Below are 17,885 nucleotides of genomic sequence, written 5' to 3' on the forward strand. Positions count from 1 at the left end.
TTTTTTTAATTTGTTTTAACTTGAGTCTTAACTAGCATGAGGGGGTGGGTTAGGTTGGTTTAGGGTGAGTCTAGGGTGACTTTAGAAAAGAATAAAGCCCCCATTCTCTTCTCATTTTCTCACTTTGAGTTTATGAGAGTTGGAGAAGAGAAGAGAGGAGAGGAGAAGAGAAGAGAGGAAAGGAGAGGAGAAGAGAGGAGAGCTTGGAGGAGTGAAGAAGGAGGAGCTAGGAGAAGGAGGAGGAGCTTGGAGCAAGAGCTTGGAGGACTTCATCTACAAGAGCTAAAGAGGTAAGTTCAAACCCCAAACTCCCTTGTTTTTTTGAAAAAAAAATTGTATTTTTCTCCTCCCTCTCCTACTCTTTCCCATTGTTTCTACTTGCTCCTTTATTTACAGGTTGTCCACCACCTATATCCATATTCCAAGATGGTGTTCTTTTGGCTTCTATGTATCATTCCACTCTTGGTTTTAATGATGGCAAGGGTGAGGAATAGAGGGGAAGAGGAAGGGGATGAACTTGGTCCTAATAGTAGTGACCCAATGTATGATGAGGAGGAAGGGTTTGAAGAGGAAGGGGATGAACTTGAAGAGGACACTGAAGCACAAGATGGGAAAGGTACATCAAATCCCTTGTGGACCTTTGTGACCAAACTTGAAGGGGGAAAGGGTGGTGGATCTTACAAATGGATGTGCCCTCATGGTTGTCATGGAGGAAAACCATATACGGGTTCATATACCCGTCTGAGGAGGCATCTTTGTGGGGTGCTAGACAGTGATGAAAGAAAGGGTTCCGTGGGGGTAACCATTTGCCCAAACATTTCAAGTGAACAAAGACAAAAATACATCAAATTAGAGATGGCTGCACAAGGAAAAAACAAGAAACAAAAAACTCATTCTGAATCAAGTGCAACCTCTAAATTTGGTAGTTGCCCATCTCCTCATGGTACTTTTGCAACCTCTGGAGGTAGAAAAACAATAGGGGATTTCCTTAATGTTACTGGGAGGGATGATGTGGATGGAAAGATAGTCCGTTTTCTTTGTGCTTGCGGTGTACCATTCAATGTGCTTCGCTCTCCCTATTGGCATGACATGGTAAAGGCCATCAATGAAGCCCCAAAAGGATACAAGGCCCCCAACTATGAGAAAGCTAGAACAGTGTTATTAGAAAGAGAAAAAGCTAAGGTTCAAAGAGCTTTGACACGTTTTACACATGAGTGGGTGGATTATGGGGTATCCATTGTATCAGATGGGTGGACAAATATTAGAAACCAACATTTGATAAATGTTCTTGGTGTTTCTTCTAGTGGTGCAGTATTTATTGCATCTCATGACTCCTCCTCCATCAGTGCAACTGCACAAAACATTGCAGATCTCCTATTGAAATCAATCAAAGATGTTGGTCCGAATAATGTGATTCAAGTGATCACAGATAATGCAGCAAATTGTAAGTTAGCAGGAAAAATTATTGAGCGTACTCATCCACACATCTTTTGGTCTGGGTGCCTGGTTCACACATTGAACCTTTTGATGCATGATATTGTGAAACACAAAGATTGTGGGTGGATTGCTGAGGTTTACAGGAAAGGGAAGCAGCTCATTAAATTCATCACAGGGCATACAAGGGTAAACTACTTCTATGGCACTTACTCCAAGTTGCAATTGCTTAAAATTGCAAAGACAAGATTTGCTAGTTATTACCTCACCTTTAGGCGGCTAGTGAGGGTGAGACAAGCTTTAACTAATCTGGTGTGTGCTGAAACATGGGATGAAATTAACAATGACACAGATGGTGCTAATGAAGTCAAGGACATTGTTCTTGACAGTTACTTTTGGTCACAGGTTAAATATGTTTTGCAATTCACCAAACCAATTTATTACATGATCAAGTTTGCAGATTCAGATCGACCAGTAATTGGGGAGGTGTATGAGCAAATGGATAGCATGTTGGGGCAGATTAAAGACATTGTTGAGCCTAGAGATACCACCTTGTACAATTATATTCGTGAAGAGGTGGTAAAACGATGGGATAGCCTAAATGTTCCATTGCATGCATTAGCATATGTTTTGACACCTAAATACTATCATCCATCATGGCTTTCAAAACCAGCACCTGGGGGGGGAGTCAGGAGAAGACCACACCAAGATAAAGAGGTTCACGAAAAATATATGGCTGCATTGAGTAGATTAATCCCTGATGAGGAGGAGGCTGCATTGGTACGGAGACACGTGAGCAACTATACGAGCAGCACTGGTCCATTTTCGAGCATGCATGCAATTCAAGATCGAGAGAATTTTTCTGCTCTTGAGTGGTGGAACATGCATGGAGGGCCTACTCCACTTCTACAGAGTTTGGCATTGCGGGTGCTATCACAGGTGGTAAACACTTCTTCTGCAGAGAGGTGTTGGAGCTCTTATTCTTTCATCCACAGTGTTAAAAGGAACAGGTTGAATTTAGACCGGGCAGAGAGCTTGGTTTATGTTCATTACAACTTGCGATTGTTGTCCCATTACTGTGAAGATGCAAAGTCTAATAAAGACTTGTTGACTTGGGACAAGAATCCAGAGGAGCCCAATTTGGAGGATGGAGTGTTGCGACTAGAGCAATTAGAGGATTCTCTTATCCAGGTATGTCCATTGTGGTATGAATTTTCCAATTTTCCCTTATAAAGAATTCATGTTTTTAATTTTTTTGTTAACTAGTGTTTTTTTTTTGCATGAATTTTTTGAGCGATTCTAGGATGATGACACGGGTGTTGATATGCCACCACCCCCACCCCCATCTGGTCCCTTGGTTTCTACTAGAGGAGGTTCTTCTTCATCAGTTCCAGTGCCACGACTTACACAGGGACCATCTTCTTCATTGCCACCACGTGGAGGCCCGCCATCACGTTCTATTCGTGGTGGAAGGAGGAGAGATTAGTAGATATATTCACAATCTACTTCTTTTTGTCATAGATTACTCATTAGACTTGTAGACTTGTGAATTTGAATTTTGAACCTTTTTGGCTTGGCGGTGACCAAGTGACATATTTTGTAAACATTATTATTTGAATTTTGGACATGACAAATGTTGACAGTTGCTCACTTGCTAGATAAATCATAATATGCTCTATGTTTTATGTTTTATAATATGCTTAAATGTTTTATGTTTTATAATATGCTTCAAAATTTGATGTATGTTTGTAATAGCTAGAATATAGATGATTGTTGTACATACTAGTAACTACAATGGAATCATGGATGCCATATCTATCTTGATTTATGCAAAAATATGCATGTTTTCATGTCTTCTACAATTAATTTGGTATTTGGGATGTTTGTTTTGAGTATAAATGCAAAAAAATATAAAAAAATATATATATATAGCAGACGCTTCCGCGGACGCTTCGCTCCCTAGATTTTTGGAAAATGACGCTTCCGCGCTCCGCGCTTCCGCTTCGCGCTTCCGCTTCGCTCCCGCTTCGTGCAACATTGATCTGAATCCATAAGAGATTGTGCCCCAAAGACATCTCAAAAGATTCTTGGCATCAATCCAATGAGGCTCAACCAAATATGAGCTCACCATGCTCACTGCAAAACATATGTCCAGACGGAGGTTCACCAAGAACATCAACACGAATGAGTTTATGAAACTCAGAGGCATTTCCCAAATCTGGTCCGACATCACTACCATGTAACTTCTGAAAGTTAAGATCCTCGAGGTAGTCACAGGCTTGCAGTCCACCATACCAAATCTTTCCAATATTTTCACCACATATTTTCCTTGAGATAGGAAAATATCCCTTGGCTTCTGCCAGACTTCAAGTCTTAGGAAATAGTGCATCAGTCCTAGGTCCTTCATTTCAAATTCAGAAGCCAACTCCCTCTTACATTTGTGAATGAGAGGGTCTGCACTTGTTAGAAAGAGGTCATCCACATACAGCACCAGTATGAGAGGTGTATCATCTTCAACCTTAGAGTAAAGGTTAGGATCGGCTTCACTCCTAGTGAATCCCAGCTTCATCAAGTAGCTATCGATCCTCTCATACTATGCTCAGGGTGCTTGCTTCAGCCCATAGAGATCCTTCTTCAACTTGCATACATGAGATTTTCGATCATAAATCTCAAATTCTTCGAGTTGCTCCACATAGACCTCTTCTTTGATCGAACCATGCAAGAATGTGGTCTTGACATCCATCTAATGTAAGTCCCATCCTTGTGAAGTCGCAAGGGCAATGATCGAGCGGATGGTGGTATATCTGGCAACAGGTGCAAATATCTCGTCATACTCTTTTTCTTTCGGTTCCCTGGTGTCAGCTTCTTGAGAGCTCCTCGCTGTAGGAAGATTGTTCACCTGGCTGAGAGCCATATCTTCGTCAAAGGTGACATCATGACTAATCATGACTTCCCTTTGATCGGCTACATAGATTCTATAGCCTTTCACTATAGCCCACGAAGATTCCTTTCGGTGAACATTTCTTCAGGAGTCTTGGAACCCAATGCTTGATGAGGGCATTGTTTTCATACATATATGGCGATGTTTGCAGCTTCGTCCCATAGAAACTTCGAAAGTCTTTGATCATGGAGCATGGCACGGACAGCTTCCACAATCGTACGGTTCTTCCTTTCCGCCACACCATTCTGTTCAGGAGTATATGGTGTAGTAGTCTCCCTCTTAATGCCAGCCTCTTTACAAAAGTCATGAAACTCGTTAGATTCATATTCAATCCCATTATCAGTCCTTAAGATCTTGATCTTCTTTTCGGTTTGATTCTCGATCAAGGCTTTGAAGTGTCGAAAGCGAGAGAACACTTCATCCTTCTTTTTCAAGAAGTATATCCAAGTCTTTCGAGAATAGTCATCTGTAAAAGTAAGGTAATATGAATATCCTCCCAAGGAGTTCACAGGCATTATACCAGATATGTCTGAGTGAACCAACTGTAATATATCGGAGGTCTTGCTTTGGCTTGAGGGTAATGGTCCCCTTTTGAGCTTTCCTTCGGCACATCCCGGACATACACCTACTTTCTCTACTCGGAATTCGGGAATCCCTGTCACCATTTGTCTTACATTGGGTAGAGCTTTATAATGAAGGTGGACAAACTGTCAACGCCAAAGTTCGGACTGAAGAGATGTGTCACAAGACATGACACCTAGCGGACTTCCACTGACCTGATATAATGAATCCACTTGAAACCCAAGAGTAAAGGCATATTTAACTTTAAATAAACTCATCTGTCTATCGTAGATTTCCTCGGAGGTGTTCAGCTCAGAAACATAGGCCACCAAGCGCTTGTCGATAGAGTCCCGGATGATCTTCTTTGTTTTGACTTCACCGGTTTTCCACTTGTTCCTGGTAGCAACAGGTGCATCTAATGGAGGCTCAACAATATGCCTCTCACATGGTCCAACACTTCTTGATCTTCTAAGGTTAGATCGAGAGACATCTTCCATCTGTGATAGTCAGACTTCTCACGGAGCTTGTCTTCGGCAGGGAAGAGTGTTGAAGACCCCATAGTCCTTTTAGGATAGCCTTGCCAATCTTCTCTTCGGTGATTGCTCTTGCTCTTGCTCGGGCTCTGTATTCACCTCAACTCTAATACCATGTTAAGTTATGGTATGTTCTATGCTTAGAGCAGTTTACTTCTTTTTATTATTATTATCCACATATTAGCAATCACCTGTACAGTAAGTAAAGTGCAGATAGAACATTAAACGATCGACAGAAAACAAGCCAAGACAAGAGACACAAGATGTGGCGGCTAGCCAGGGACAAACCCCAATATGGGGAACCCTTTGATCAAATCTTCCTTTATCTTCAATAATTTAACAGAGAGAAATAGTACATAAATCTGATTTACATCAGCAGCAGCAAACCCTAGATCAACCAAACTAGGGCAGATAATATCTTGGAAACCGACCATCAGATCAGCTTGATTCCTTCGCCAAAAAATGTGGCCTTCAGAGGGGATCCAAATTCACCGACATCGCAATTCTAAGAGGCAGATTGATGGTCAACGTTGGTCAAACTTTGGTTCTGCAGTTGCAGCCCTAAATTCTGCACCTTCCTTCCACGTGTAAGAGAAGAGTCTCTTTCTGCGCAGTAGGAGAAGAGCCTCTTTCCCGCGTAGGAGAGAGAGAGAGAGAGAGATGTGATGAGTTGAGTGAGTCCAAATGAGGCAAAGACCTCCTATATTTATACACAACTGTTGATGATTGAATAGATGCGACTATTGGGCTTCTGAGCCTACATGAGTTGTAGGTTGGCTTGATAATTATTCCATAATCAGAATAAATTCATATCTTCATAAGGACTTATCGGAATCAGATGATCTTTAGATCAATCCTACATCTCTCAATGAAAGGAATCTAATAAAAATATTATCAGCCATAAATAAGATGACCCACATGGAGTTTGGCCCTACTTGCCAATTTTAACAAGCCTACATCTTAAGTTCATTATCTTTTTGTAATCTTCTCGTTTCATGTTTTGGTAATTGTTTGATGAAGAGAACATAATTAAATAAATAAGAAGCCCACATATATTCACAAGTAATTATCAAGTAAAAGAAATCAACATAATTTGCTAGCCTATTGGTTTCTCAACAAGTAGTTATCATGATGAAGAAAACTTATTCTAGCTTGTGCCCTAGAAACATCAACACTTTCAACATTAGATCCTACAAAATTAAAGTTACATTTCAGGGTGTAGATCCTTATTTCACTCCAACATGCATTTTATTTCAGAAAAATGAAGTTGTATCTAAAACTGCATACTGCATAAGCATGTTATTAGAAATACCCTATGCCCATTGAAAGAAGGCAAAGAGAAATCACTGTTGGTTTAACAGTTCCGTAACAACAGTTTATGTTTTTGATATGAAATAAAATAGAAGTACATACTTTTCAACTGCTACAGGAATAAATTGTGATACTTCTTCCTTCTCCAACCCTAACATATCCTGTAACATCAAAGATCAACTCAAAAGATATGCTAGATTTCATAATACAGCTATTGCAAAAATGTACATTCACAACTTTCTGCTATAAGACACTGCTCAACTGCAAGTAGGAAAATTATGGCACAAAAGTCAAACATTCAGTCGTTTTAAAATTTATTCGGAAATACATATGCTCACAACTATATTTGTATAATAAACTATCTCGATTGTAGGAAAATAAAAGCTATGGTACAGAAAAATGAAATTTTACATTCTGACAACTTTAGTCTATAACAAACTACCTCATTCACAAGACAACTAAACTTACAGCATAGAAAATGGCAACATTGAATTCTTCACCTGGCCTATTCAAAGGGAAAAGCTCAATTGAGATACCTAAATCTTGTGCATCCTGCACAACAATGACAGATCACTAATTCTAGATTGAGCATAGAAGAATCAGCTCAAGCATTCAAGAAAATCCCTGGTTATGATAAAATCCAATATAGAAGTTGCACACAAAAACAGCACACAATTCAACACTTTACTTTGGCACGCTGAATTGTTGTCCTCCTCATGTCTGCTTTGGCACCACCATCAATATTTCCAAAAGGATCATCATTATTGGTAAATAATAGTATACGCTTATCAGCATTGTGAGTGGACCTGGAACAATAAACACACTGAACATACATACAAAAACTATCTGGCCAAGTTTTAGATTCAATGAGAAGTAACCAAACAACCGAAATATGATAGTCATGAATGGAAACTGTATTCTTATAAGGAAAAACCATCTCCATTTCACTACCCCTTGCGTAAGAGTCCCTGTGCAACCCAAAGAGCATTGTATAAGGGATTTTCTCTTGATCCAGGAATAATTGCACTTTGACTCCCAATTTCCATTTTGAACTTATCTGTCAACATGTAAGTTAAGTATCAAAGAAGAAATTTGAATACAGCTGATACACACAAAATCCATAAATCCATACATGTAAGAAGTGAAAAAGTCAACAGAATGAGAATAGCAGCCACCTCGAATCTCATCTAAAAAAATGACAGATGTATTGGACACTTGAAGAAATGTACTGCAGCTAATCAATTTTCTGAAATACTGCCCAACGTAAAGGGAGCCAAAAGGCACAGCCAAAAGCATTATTCATACTTCAGAAATTCAATTTAAATTTTGTTGCCAGCATTCCAATTTTAAAAATGAGTAGTGTCAATAGCGTACAATAAACCAGTAAGTTCCCCCAAAGCAAACAAACAACCATTGATAAATGGAAGCTAAACTTCTGAAGATCATAGCTAAAAGCCATAATTTCAAATCCAGCGTGATAAAGAGACAAGACTACACTAAATCATTATTTGCATGGCCAACACAATGAATGATAATATAAAGCTCATTAACATCCTCAAAATTGTCAACAAAGTTTCATTTATTCTGGAACTAAAATACATTGGCATTAATGCTCACAAACTCACCCTCTATACGGCTGAAGTCTTTGATCAATCGTGCTGTTGGATGGTCAAGTTCTTCTCTTTCATGAACATTGAAAACATAGACACCCTCAGATTCCTGCATGTTTTTCTTCACTCTCTGCATTAATCATATGCCATGTTCATTAGAGATGGAAGCAAAGAACAATCACCAAATTAAATAGCATTAGTTCTGATGACTGATTCCATCTCCTCACAAAAGAGTTAAAATGTTACATGTCAAAGTAGAATATCACAAATTAAAAACATTATAAACAAATTGATAGTGTTTATCTGTTAATTTTCCAATACCAGATCTGATTTAAATTCCTAGCAATTTATTTTATGACCAGGAAATATATTCGCCCAGTAAATTATTTTCCTGAAAACTGCTGAATAAAAGTACACTGGTATTTTAACTAATTAATTTGCAGCGGAAACTCAAATGAAAAAAAACAGTCACAAACAGAGCAAAAAAATCACCATCCAATTTCTCCTTCATTATTATTTCTCAGGAAAAATAAGGGCTCCCTTTTTAGGGAAAATAGCCCACAGAGATACAGAATTTATACAGCAAAATCGCAACCTGGATATAATTCCATCTCCTCACAAAGGATATAATTTCTCACTGGACTGCATCCCTGACCCTAATCACCTAAGTGATGGATGGCTAAGATTAGATCCTAAGCCTCACTTGAGATCAATGGTAGAGATTAGATCTAATTCTTTAAAGTGAATTACTTTACTTTTCATTAGAAAACATTAGCCCAATAGCCAACATTAGTTAATTAATTAATCAATATGTTTTTCCCAAGGTAAGCTTACAGAAGGATCAAAAAATCACTTAATAAATAAAGCAACTACCAAGAGAGGCTTTGGGCATCATCTACATGCTTGACAATTAGCCTATGCAAAAGAACCTGACCGAACTATTATCATCTGACATCAACACTACTTCCTAGTGAGGAAGGTATTCTGCACCATCTCCCTCTTATGTCTGTAGAAGACAAACTTCCCTTCACAAGGGGCTTAGGGACAATATTTTCAACATGCTCATCTATAGAGATGTACTGAAACTTCACAGCTTCCCTCTAGACCCTGTCTCTGATGAAGTGATATCTAATCTCTATATGCTTGGACTTGTCACGAAACATTGAATTCTCCAACAGTTTGAAGCAACTTTGTTTATTACAATGGATCACACTGGGATCCAACTGAAGACCAAATAACACTGTACACATCTTTGGAAGCCAAATGGCCTCACAACCCACCAAACTCGCTGCCATATACTTGACCCCTGTAGAATTGAGTGCCATTGAAGTCTACTTCCTACTAAACCATGAAATCACTATTGATCCCAAACTGAAGCAGCGCCATGAGGTGCCTTTGCTATTCGCTGCACTCCCAACCCCATCTGAGTCTATACAGCCCTTCAACTACAGCCCACCACTCCTGGCATATCTTATCCAATACTCCATTGTACTCGAAAGTACCTGAGCACACGTTTCATTGCCATACAATGCACCCTCCTCCACTTCACAATAAACTAGCTTGGGGTATTCACAGCAAAGCATATATCTAGCCTAGTGTTCACCAAATACATCAAGGAAACAAAGTTAATGTTGCACTTATAGCGATAATATCGCCAAAACCAACCTCAGCGATAATACCGGTAGTAATTATTGGGATAATTTTGAAATTATCGTTGTGTTTGTCAATTTCATCTTATTAACAATTTTTTTTCTTTTGACCCTAATTTTTTAAAATTGAGTTAGGGGATTGAGTTGTGAGGATACTCTGACTATTTCCATCAAGTAAAGAAGGGGAAATCTATTGTTTTAATTTCCTATGATTCATCTCATGAGATACATAACCTAATTGTTAATGGTAATATTAAATTCTTAAATTAAAAGGATTTCATCCTTTTACTTAAATTTTTAACATTACCATAAAATGATTCAGGGTGTTTGAGAGTGGTTCTGACCTCATTGGATTTCATTTGGAGAAAGTAGAATTTTAGATCCCACTCAAAATCTAGCAGACTTAATAGTTTTCAGGATTGGCGGGATTGCAACGTATCTAATCAATTTTGTGATGTACGAGGGTATAGAAGTAACATTTAAACAAGATCACCAAGCCCTCTATGTACCCTTATGTTGGTGGCTTTGGCTGTTGAGCTCCTCCTTCATGACCCTTGTAAAAATGTACACTTCACTCAATTATTCATGACCCTAGTAAAAATGTACACTTCACTCAAGTAAAATCATCCATTAGAATGTGAAGCTTTTTCTATCTTATTTTAATTCTAACAAGGGTAATCTTGATGAGGAGTGTTGTACCCATTTTGTCACAAGTCCAAGTAAGCAGTGTAGACAATTTTTTCCAAGATTGGAATCATCAACCAGCCAATTATTATATCATTGTAAACCCAAATTCTGCAAGTTGTAGTGTAAATGATGCTAGTATGACCGTTTAATTTTGTAACAACACCTAGGTAAGCCTCTGATTTTGGTGACGAATTTCATCCTAGGAGGTTTTTTAACTTCACTGAATTATGTGTGTTTCTAAACACGGATAATCAGCAGAGTTTTTCCTCCAGCTTAAGCCCCAACACTAGGGTGGAATTCATTGACAAGGTCTTAGGTGAGTCCTAGTGTTATATCAAGTCTTTGTGAAAGTGGTTTGGGAATATATTAAGCTATTTGGCTAAATTATTTTATTACAGATCACTTAGTCTATACTAGATCATATTGTATTACAGAATTGGGTAATGTCATGAGGGCCTATATGTAAAGGTGTATTCCCCCTTTGAGTGTTGAATTATTTGTAACATCTTATGTAGAAAAAATTTTAGTGCATAGTCCCTCATATTTAGACACCATGGCTAAAGTATTTGAGGGTGGAAAAAATGTTAATCCCCTCTTGTGTCAATTAATTAATTTTTCTGGGTAAGTTTAAATTAAATCCTAAGCTAGAAAATTAATTAATTGAGAGTCAAAAATAATTATAGAGAAATTAAAATTCCTCCAAGTCGAAAATAATCAAAAAATTCATGAGTTAAAAAGAAGTCAAATTTTGGAGGTCCCACACCTAGGCAAAAAATGATATTTTAAGAAAAACTAAGCCCTTGGACCTTGGTGGTTAAGTCAAAGTCGAAGAGGAAATTAGTCCAAAATATTAACTTTTGGTAATACAAAAAGGGTTTTAAGTGAAATTCCAAATTTTCCTCAAAATAAATATTTTCGATGGCAGAGATTAAAAGATGATCAAATTATTATCAATGGTCGAGATTATTTTGACGGGATCAAGCCAACTAGTCATTATTTTCCACTTGGAGGATTTCTCTATAAATAGAAGCCATTTTTGCTTCTCATGGCATTCTGATTTTGGGCTATCTCTGGATGATGTAAATTTGTAACGATGATATTCAGCGATTGCTCTGTCGAGAACGTTTTAATATCATAATAAAAAGACTTTGGGGTTCAGTTCATGGTGTTCTTGTTCCATTGATCTATCATGCGTGCTAGTTATGTGTGTTGATCTAAAGATGATCTGAGGTTGTCAATGATGTCAACCCAACCAGCACCAGAGGCTACCCTAATCTTGCAAGGGAATTTTGACTTCACAACTTACTCTATTTTCAGTCAAGGATCTTCTAAATAGATTCTACTCGTCAAGATGTTTCCGTTGATATATGGCACGCCAAGTAATTCTTCACGGTTTGAGAGATATTCATGTTTGAAGTTAGTAACCCCAGTTAGTGGGCTAAAACCCTATGGGGTTGTGGCATGGCACTCATAATTGGTTTTGGTCATTGAATAGTCATTAGTTAATAAAAAATTCTAAGCTCCTAAAATCCCTCCAACATTCTCTATAGAAGCCCCTCTCAACTCTATAAAAAGAAATCTCATATATCCTCCAAATGTAGTGATCGTGGCATTTTCGCTATAACTTCATTTTTGCGAAGTCTTAGATTCTGAAATGAAAACCCATTTGATTCACAATCTTGATGAACGTCGTGACCGAATTTCAGATCTTGGTTCGCTATATTTTCGGAGATATGATCTATGGAAGTTAGGGTTTTTGCAGGCTCCCGAATTTCATCTCAAAGAAGTGACCTTGGGAAAATCGTCATAACTCTCTCTCTCTGAGAAGAGGATTGGAATTCTGTAAAAAGTGGCAGATAGTGCACGAACTATAGTTTTCTGTGTATCAATTTCAGAGCTGAAGGAGGAAACAATGACACATGGCACGCCGTACAAGTTCACTCTATTGAACTAGTCCATAATTAGGTCATTGTGAGAGATTGGGCATAACTTTGTCTTGAAGAGTCCAAATCGGGTCAGACCTGTGGCATTGGAAAGAAGACTCAGAGGGATACTACAGGACTGAAGATCACATATTGGGGATCTGAAATCACAGAGATACATCAGATTAAATATCGTGCTCCTAGAAGGCGAGAAAAACTAGATCAAGTGCTGTCAAGGGGTGCAAAGGACCAGACTTTCTAGGGCAGCAAAGAGCAAGGTGCAGCAAAATGATGCAGCAAAGGTAAGCTACAGGTAAGTATCTTCTGTATATGCATGTTCATTTCTTAATTGCATTAGGTTCTTTGTATTCTAATTTGTTGTTTTTGTTTAGCACTGACATATGCTCTACAGGATGAGGTAAGTTTTGCTATTATCATGTCATGGGTATTTCCTTGAAGACTTTTTGCAGGTATTATATATTCATCAAGAGAAGACTCAATGCATAATCTAATGTTCTAAAGAGTGAGAAAGGGTAGCATGACAAGAGCAGCAATCAAGGTACAAAACAACAGCAAGAAGTTCACCATATGAAGTCTTCAAGTGGGAAGCACTGCATACAATCATTGTAAAAGTATCATTGTACAGAGTCATTGTAAAAGTTGTACAAGTGTCTATCTGCCAAGAGTTGAAGAGGCAGTGTTGGGAGGTCTAGGATCATCATTAGGTGGTTGTGTCATAGTTGGGGTTATGGTCTAGTGTGTCTTCTTCTTCTACATCATTTTATATCATTGTAAAGTGGACCATTTTCCCTGGTACGGGAGTCCATTCTTCTTTTATTCTTCTATAGGGTGGTAAGGTGGTGCTAGGCTGGTGCATGAAGTCACCAACAAGTTCAAGCCTGTGAAAACTTCAGGGTGGTAGGGTGGTGCTAGGGTGAGTTGTAGCTCATTGGATGTTGGGGCATCCGTTTAGTTGACTACTAAAAAGTCTCGAGTGTTGGAGCGTCCATCCAGTGGGAGCTGGAGAAGAATGCTTTTCTAGATTCTAGGAAGTTCGAGCTTTCTTTTCAATTGGAGTTGAAGATTAAAGAATTATTAGAAAAGCGTTTAGTGGTTTTCGACCCGGATGGGGTTTTCCACCTAAAATTTTTGTGCCTCCTGTGTTCTTTTATTCACTATTGTTACTGCATAAACATTAATGATAATTGAAGATTAACTAATGCTCTGAAAAGATTTAAAAGTGCTAATTTCTAAGGAATATTGATTCACCCCCCCCCCCCCCCTCTTAGTATTTTCCAACAATTGGTATCAGAGCTTGGTTCCTTCAATAACAGCTTAACCGCTAGAAGTCAGTTTTCAGAGCATAGAGATGGGAAAGTCAAAGAAGCAGGTTACAAGGATTTCAAAGGAAGGTACAAGTACAACAAAATCTCAAGAAAGTGAGTATTGTGTACCAACCCTTGATTTTGATGCAGATAATTACTGGATATGGGAATCCAGGATGGAAGTATCTTTGCAAACACATGGAGTATGGGAATCAATTGTTTCTGGAGAGACATCTACCGACGAAGCTAAAAGGTACAATTCAAAGGCCATGAATGTAATTTTGAATGTTTTGCCAAATTCTATGAAAACAAAAGTTAGTCAATGTTCAACAGCTAAAGTTCTTTGGGAAAAGCTTCATAATCTCTATTCAACAAAGAAATCAAGTACCAAGATGTTATTGAAAACTCGGATCCTTCTGAGTATGATGAAGAAGGGTTGACCATAGAAGTATTTTCTAAGGAGGCAATCAAGCTTATAAAAGAGCTCAAGGCTGAGAAGATTTGTTCCAATACTCTTGAAGAACAAGTTCAAGGTCTCAAAATTGAAGTCGAAGGACACAAATGTATTGAAGAGTCACTTCAAAAGAAGTTGGAATAAATCAATAATACAGCAACACGATACCTCAAGAGAGAAGTCAAACAGAAGCAACAAGAACTCGATACAACATTTGCAGAGATTAGCAGGATCACACAACAGATGCAGGAAGCAGAAATTGAAAGGAAGGAATCTGATCAAAGATACATATCCGTCGTTGACCAAAAGCAAAAGGAATTAGAAACATCTTCAGTAGAAATAAGTAGGCTCAGGATTGAAAATTAGAAGGAAAAGGAACAGATACAGGTTCTCAACAAAGAAATAGAGAAGACCACTCTTCTCAAGCTGCAAGTTGAGGAGGTAGAAAAAAGAAGGAAGATCTTGAAAAGATGGTTTCAAGAAGATCTTGCTCAAAAGCAAGAACTTGATGCAACTCGTGATGAGATCAACAAACTCAAGGGATCGCAAAAAAAATACTTACAAGATAAGATAGATGAAGAAGCAAAAATGAAGGCAATTAAAGATGGTAAAGCTCCAGTTGATGAAGGTACAAGCTCCACAACTTCGCAGGATGATTCTAAGAAGGAAGTTGATCAAAGTGAAAAGCCAAAGAAGAATGTTGCAACTCCAAAGAACAAGACCAAAGCAATCAAGAACAAAGGACCACAAGAAACTACAACACCGCCTCCAAAGAAGAATGAAAAATCTTCCAAGTATGTTCGTTTATTTAATGGTTATTGTTTTTTATGTGCTAACTATGGACATATGGCTAGGGATTGTGAAGTTTTTGACAAGTACAATCATTATCTGCAAAACCCTAGAAGCAAGTTTGCAAGATCACGAGACAGGTTCCACGATGATTTTGTCAGAAGAGAATACATGCTAGATGGGCCAAATATTGAATGTTTCAAATGCCATAACTATGGCCATAGCGCTCATGGTTGCATATATCAGATGGAATCGCCTATGGACAACATTGAATGCTTCAAGTGTCATAACTATGGGCACATGGCTCGAGATTGCAGGAATAAGAAGGTCTAGAAAAGGAAACAGGTACAGGAAGACAAAGCAGATAACAAGGTTTCAGCAGTTATGCTTTCAAGATTTGTAAAAGCAAAAGGTCATGAGGAATTAGCAATTGCTTCAGATAATGACTCAAGTCAAGATGGCCCGTTAGGTGACTCACTATTTTGAACAATCTGGCTTGTTGAATCCTTAATGTTTGTACAAGAGGAGTCTATGCAGCAGTATATGGCACAAGTCTATGATTGACAAGAAGGTAGTTTGAACAAGATGGTAGTTTCATTAAAGGTTCAGGGGGGAGCAAAACAATTGAAGGATTACAGGTTACCAAGAACAAGACAAGATTAGACTGCAAAGGATATGCACAAGTGGAAGGAATTGATTTTGATGAAACATTTGCACCAGTTGCCAAAATGGAAGCCATCCGGATGTTTCTCGCCTTTGCATGTTCAAGAAAAATAAAAGTCTACCAAATGGATGTTAAATCAACATTTCTGAATGGAGAATTAGAAGAAGAAGTTTACATCGAACAACCTGAGGGTTTTCTACTATCAGAAAAAGAAGACTATGTTTGCAAGTTAAAGAAGGCTTTGTATGGTCTCAAGTAGGCTCCCAGAGAATGATATGCTTGTCTTGACGGATATCTACGTCAACAAGGGTTCAAGAAAGGTACTGTTGATAGTAATCTTTACGTACAAATAGATAAAGATAATTTAACAATCGTTGAGGTATATGTGGATGATATAATCTTTGGTAGCAATGATGATCGACTAAGTAAGAACTTTGCTACAAAGATGCAAAGTGAGTTCGAGATGTCTTTACTTGGTGAGTTGACATACTTCTTAGGGCTTCAAATATCTTAGCAAGAGAAAGGAATATTTATATGTCAAGCCAAGTACATCAAGGAAATGCTCAAGAAATTCAAAATGGAAGATTGCAAACCCGTCCTTACTCTGATGGTAACAGGTTGCAAATTGAGCATAGACGACGCATCTAAGGATGTGGATCAGAGGTTGTATAGATCTATGATTGGTAGTCTTCTATATGTAATAGCCTCCCGGACAGATGTTATGCAAGCAGTTGGACAAGTAGCAAGATTCCAAGCAGCACCAAAAGAATCACATATTATTGTCGTCAAAAGAATTCTTCGATATCTAAAGGGCACAACAGAATATGGCTTGTGGTATCCCAAGGGCAACAATCTCATTATTCAAGCCTTTACAGATGCAGATTGGGCAGGAAGCGTTGATGATCGTAAGAGTACTAGTGGAGTTTCTATCTAGGTGTTTGTCTCGTATCATGGTTGAGCAAAAAAACAAACCTCAATCTCGTTATCTACAGCGGAAGCAGAATACATTGCAGCAGCAGCTTGTTGTACTCAAGTCCTTTGGATGAAACAAACTTTGCAAGATCTTCAAGTACAATTCAGTGAGCCTATTCCCATCTTCTGTGATAACACCAGTGCCATCAGCATCTCCAAGAATCCTGTCATGCATTCAAAAACAAAACACATTCCGATAAAATATCATTTTGTTAGAGAACAAGTCGCTGAAAAGAATATCAAACTTGAATATGTTGGTACAAAAGAACAAATCGTTGATATCTTCACTAAACCTTTACCTCGTGAAGCATTTGAATATCTTCGCCAGAAGCTTGGGATTCTCCCAAGTTCTCATTAGATTTTCCTTATTCAAAAAATAAAGGGGAGTGGAAGTGTGTACAGGTCTGTAGGATGGTTGTGTGTCAGGGGGAGTCACCATTTTCCAATGATGACAAAGGGGGAGAGAAGGCAGTAGGAAGAGGTGCCCTAATCACAGGGGGAGTACTTGTGTTGCCATCAATGCCAAAGGGGGAGATTGTTGATCTAAAGATGATCTGAGATTGTCATTGATGTCAACCCAAACAACACTAGCGGCTACCCTAATCTTGCAAGGGAATGTTGACTTGACAACTTACACTATTTTGAGTCAAGGATCTTCTAAATAGATTCTCTCATCGAGATCTTTCCGTTGATATATGGCACGCCAAGTAATTCTTCACGGTTTGAGAGATATTCATGTTTGAAGTTAGTAACCCCAGTTAGTGGGCTAAAACCCTATGGGGTTGTGGCATGGCACTCATAATTGTTTTGGTCATTAAATAGTCATTAATTAATAAGTTTTTTAAGCTCCTAAAATCCGTCCAACATTCTCTATAGAAGCCCCTCTCAACTCTATAAAAAGAAATATCATATATCCTCCAAATGTAGTGATCGTGGCATTTTCGCTGTAACTTCATTTCTACAAAGTCTTAGATTCTAAAATGAAAACCCATTTGATTCATAATCCTAATGACCGTTGTGACCGAATTTCAAA

At 38.3% G+C, this 17,885-nt stretch overlaps 1 protein-coding gene across 1 annotated transcript in view; it reads right to left on the minus strand.

Moving 5' to 3' along the window:
• Positions 1 to 17,885, minus strand: part of KU70 (ATP-dependent DNA helicase 2 subunit Ku70-like protein) — a 301,835-nt gene that overhangs the window by 200,765 nt on the left and 83,185 nt on the right. The window contains exons 3-7 of the mRNA XM_089373743.1: positions 8,406 to 8,520; positions 7,732 to 7,837; positions 7,469 to 7,586; positions 7,249 to 7,332; positions 6,883 to 6,941 (exon numbers count right to left, since the gene is read on the minus strand). Of these exons, the coding sequence (XP_089229869.1) occupies positions 6,883 to 6,941; positions 7,249 to 7,332; positions 7,469 to 7,586; positions 7,732 to 7,837; positions 8,406 to 8,520 (482 nt within the window). The remainder of the gene's footprint in view (positions 1 to 6,882; positions 6,942 to 7,248; positions 7,333 to 7,468; positions 7,587 to 7,731; positions 7,838 to 8,405; positions 8,521 to 17,885) is intronic.

Source organism: Pinus tabuliformis, chromosome 8, assembly GCF_031772625.1.
Source record: "Pinus tabuliformis cultivar Carrire ecotype Pingquan chromosome 8, CPIR1, whole genome shotgun sequence".
Taxonomy (NCBI): Eukaryota; Viridiplantae; Streptophyta; class Pinopsida; order Pinales; family Pinaceae; genus Pinus; species Pinus tabuliformis.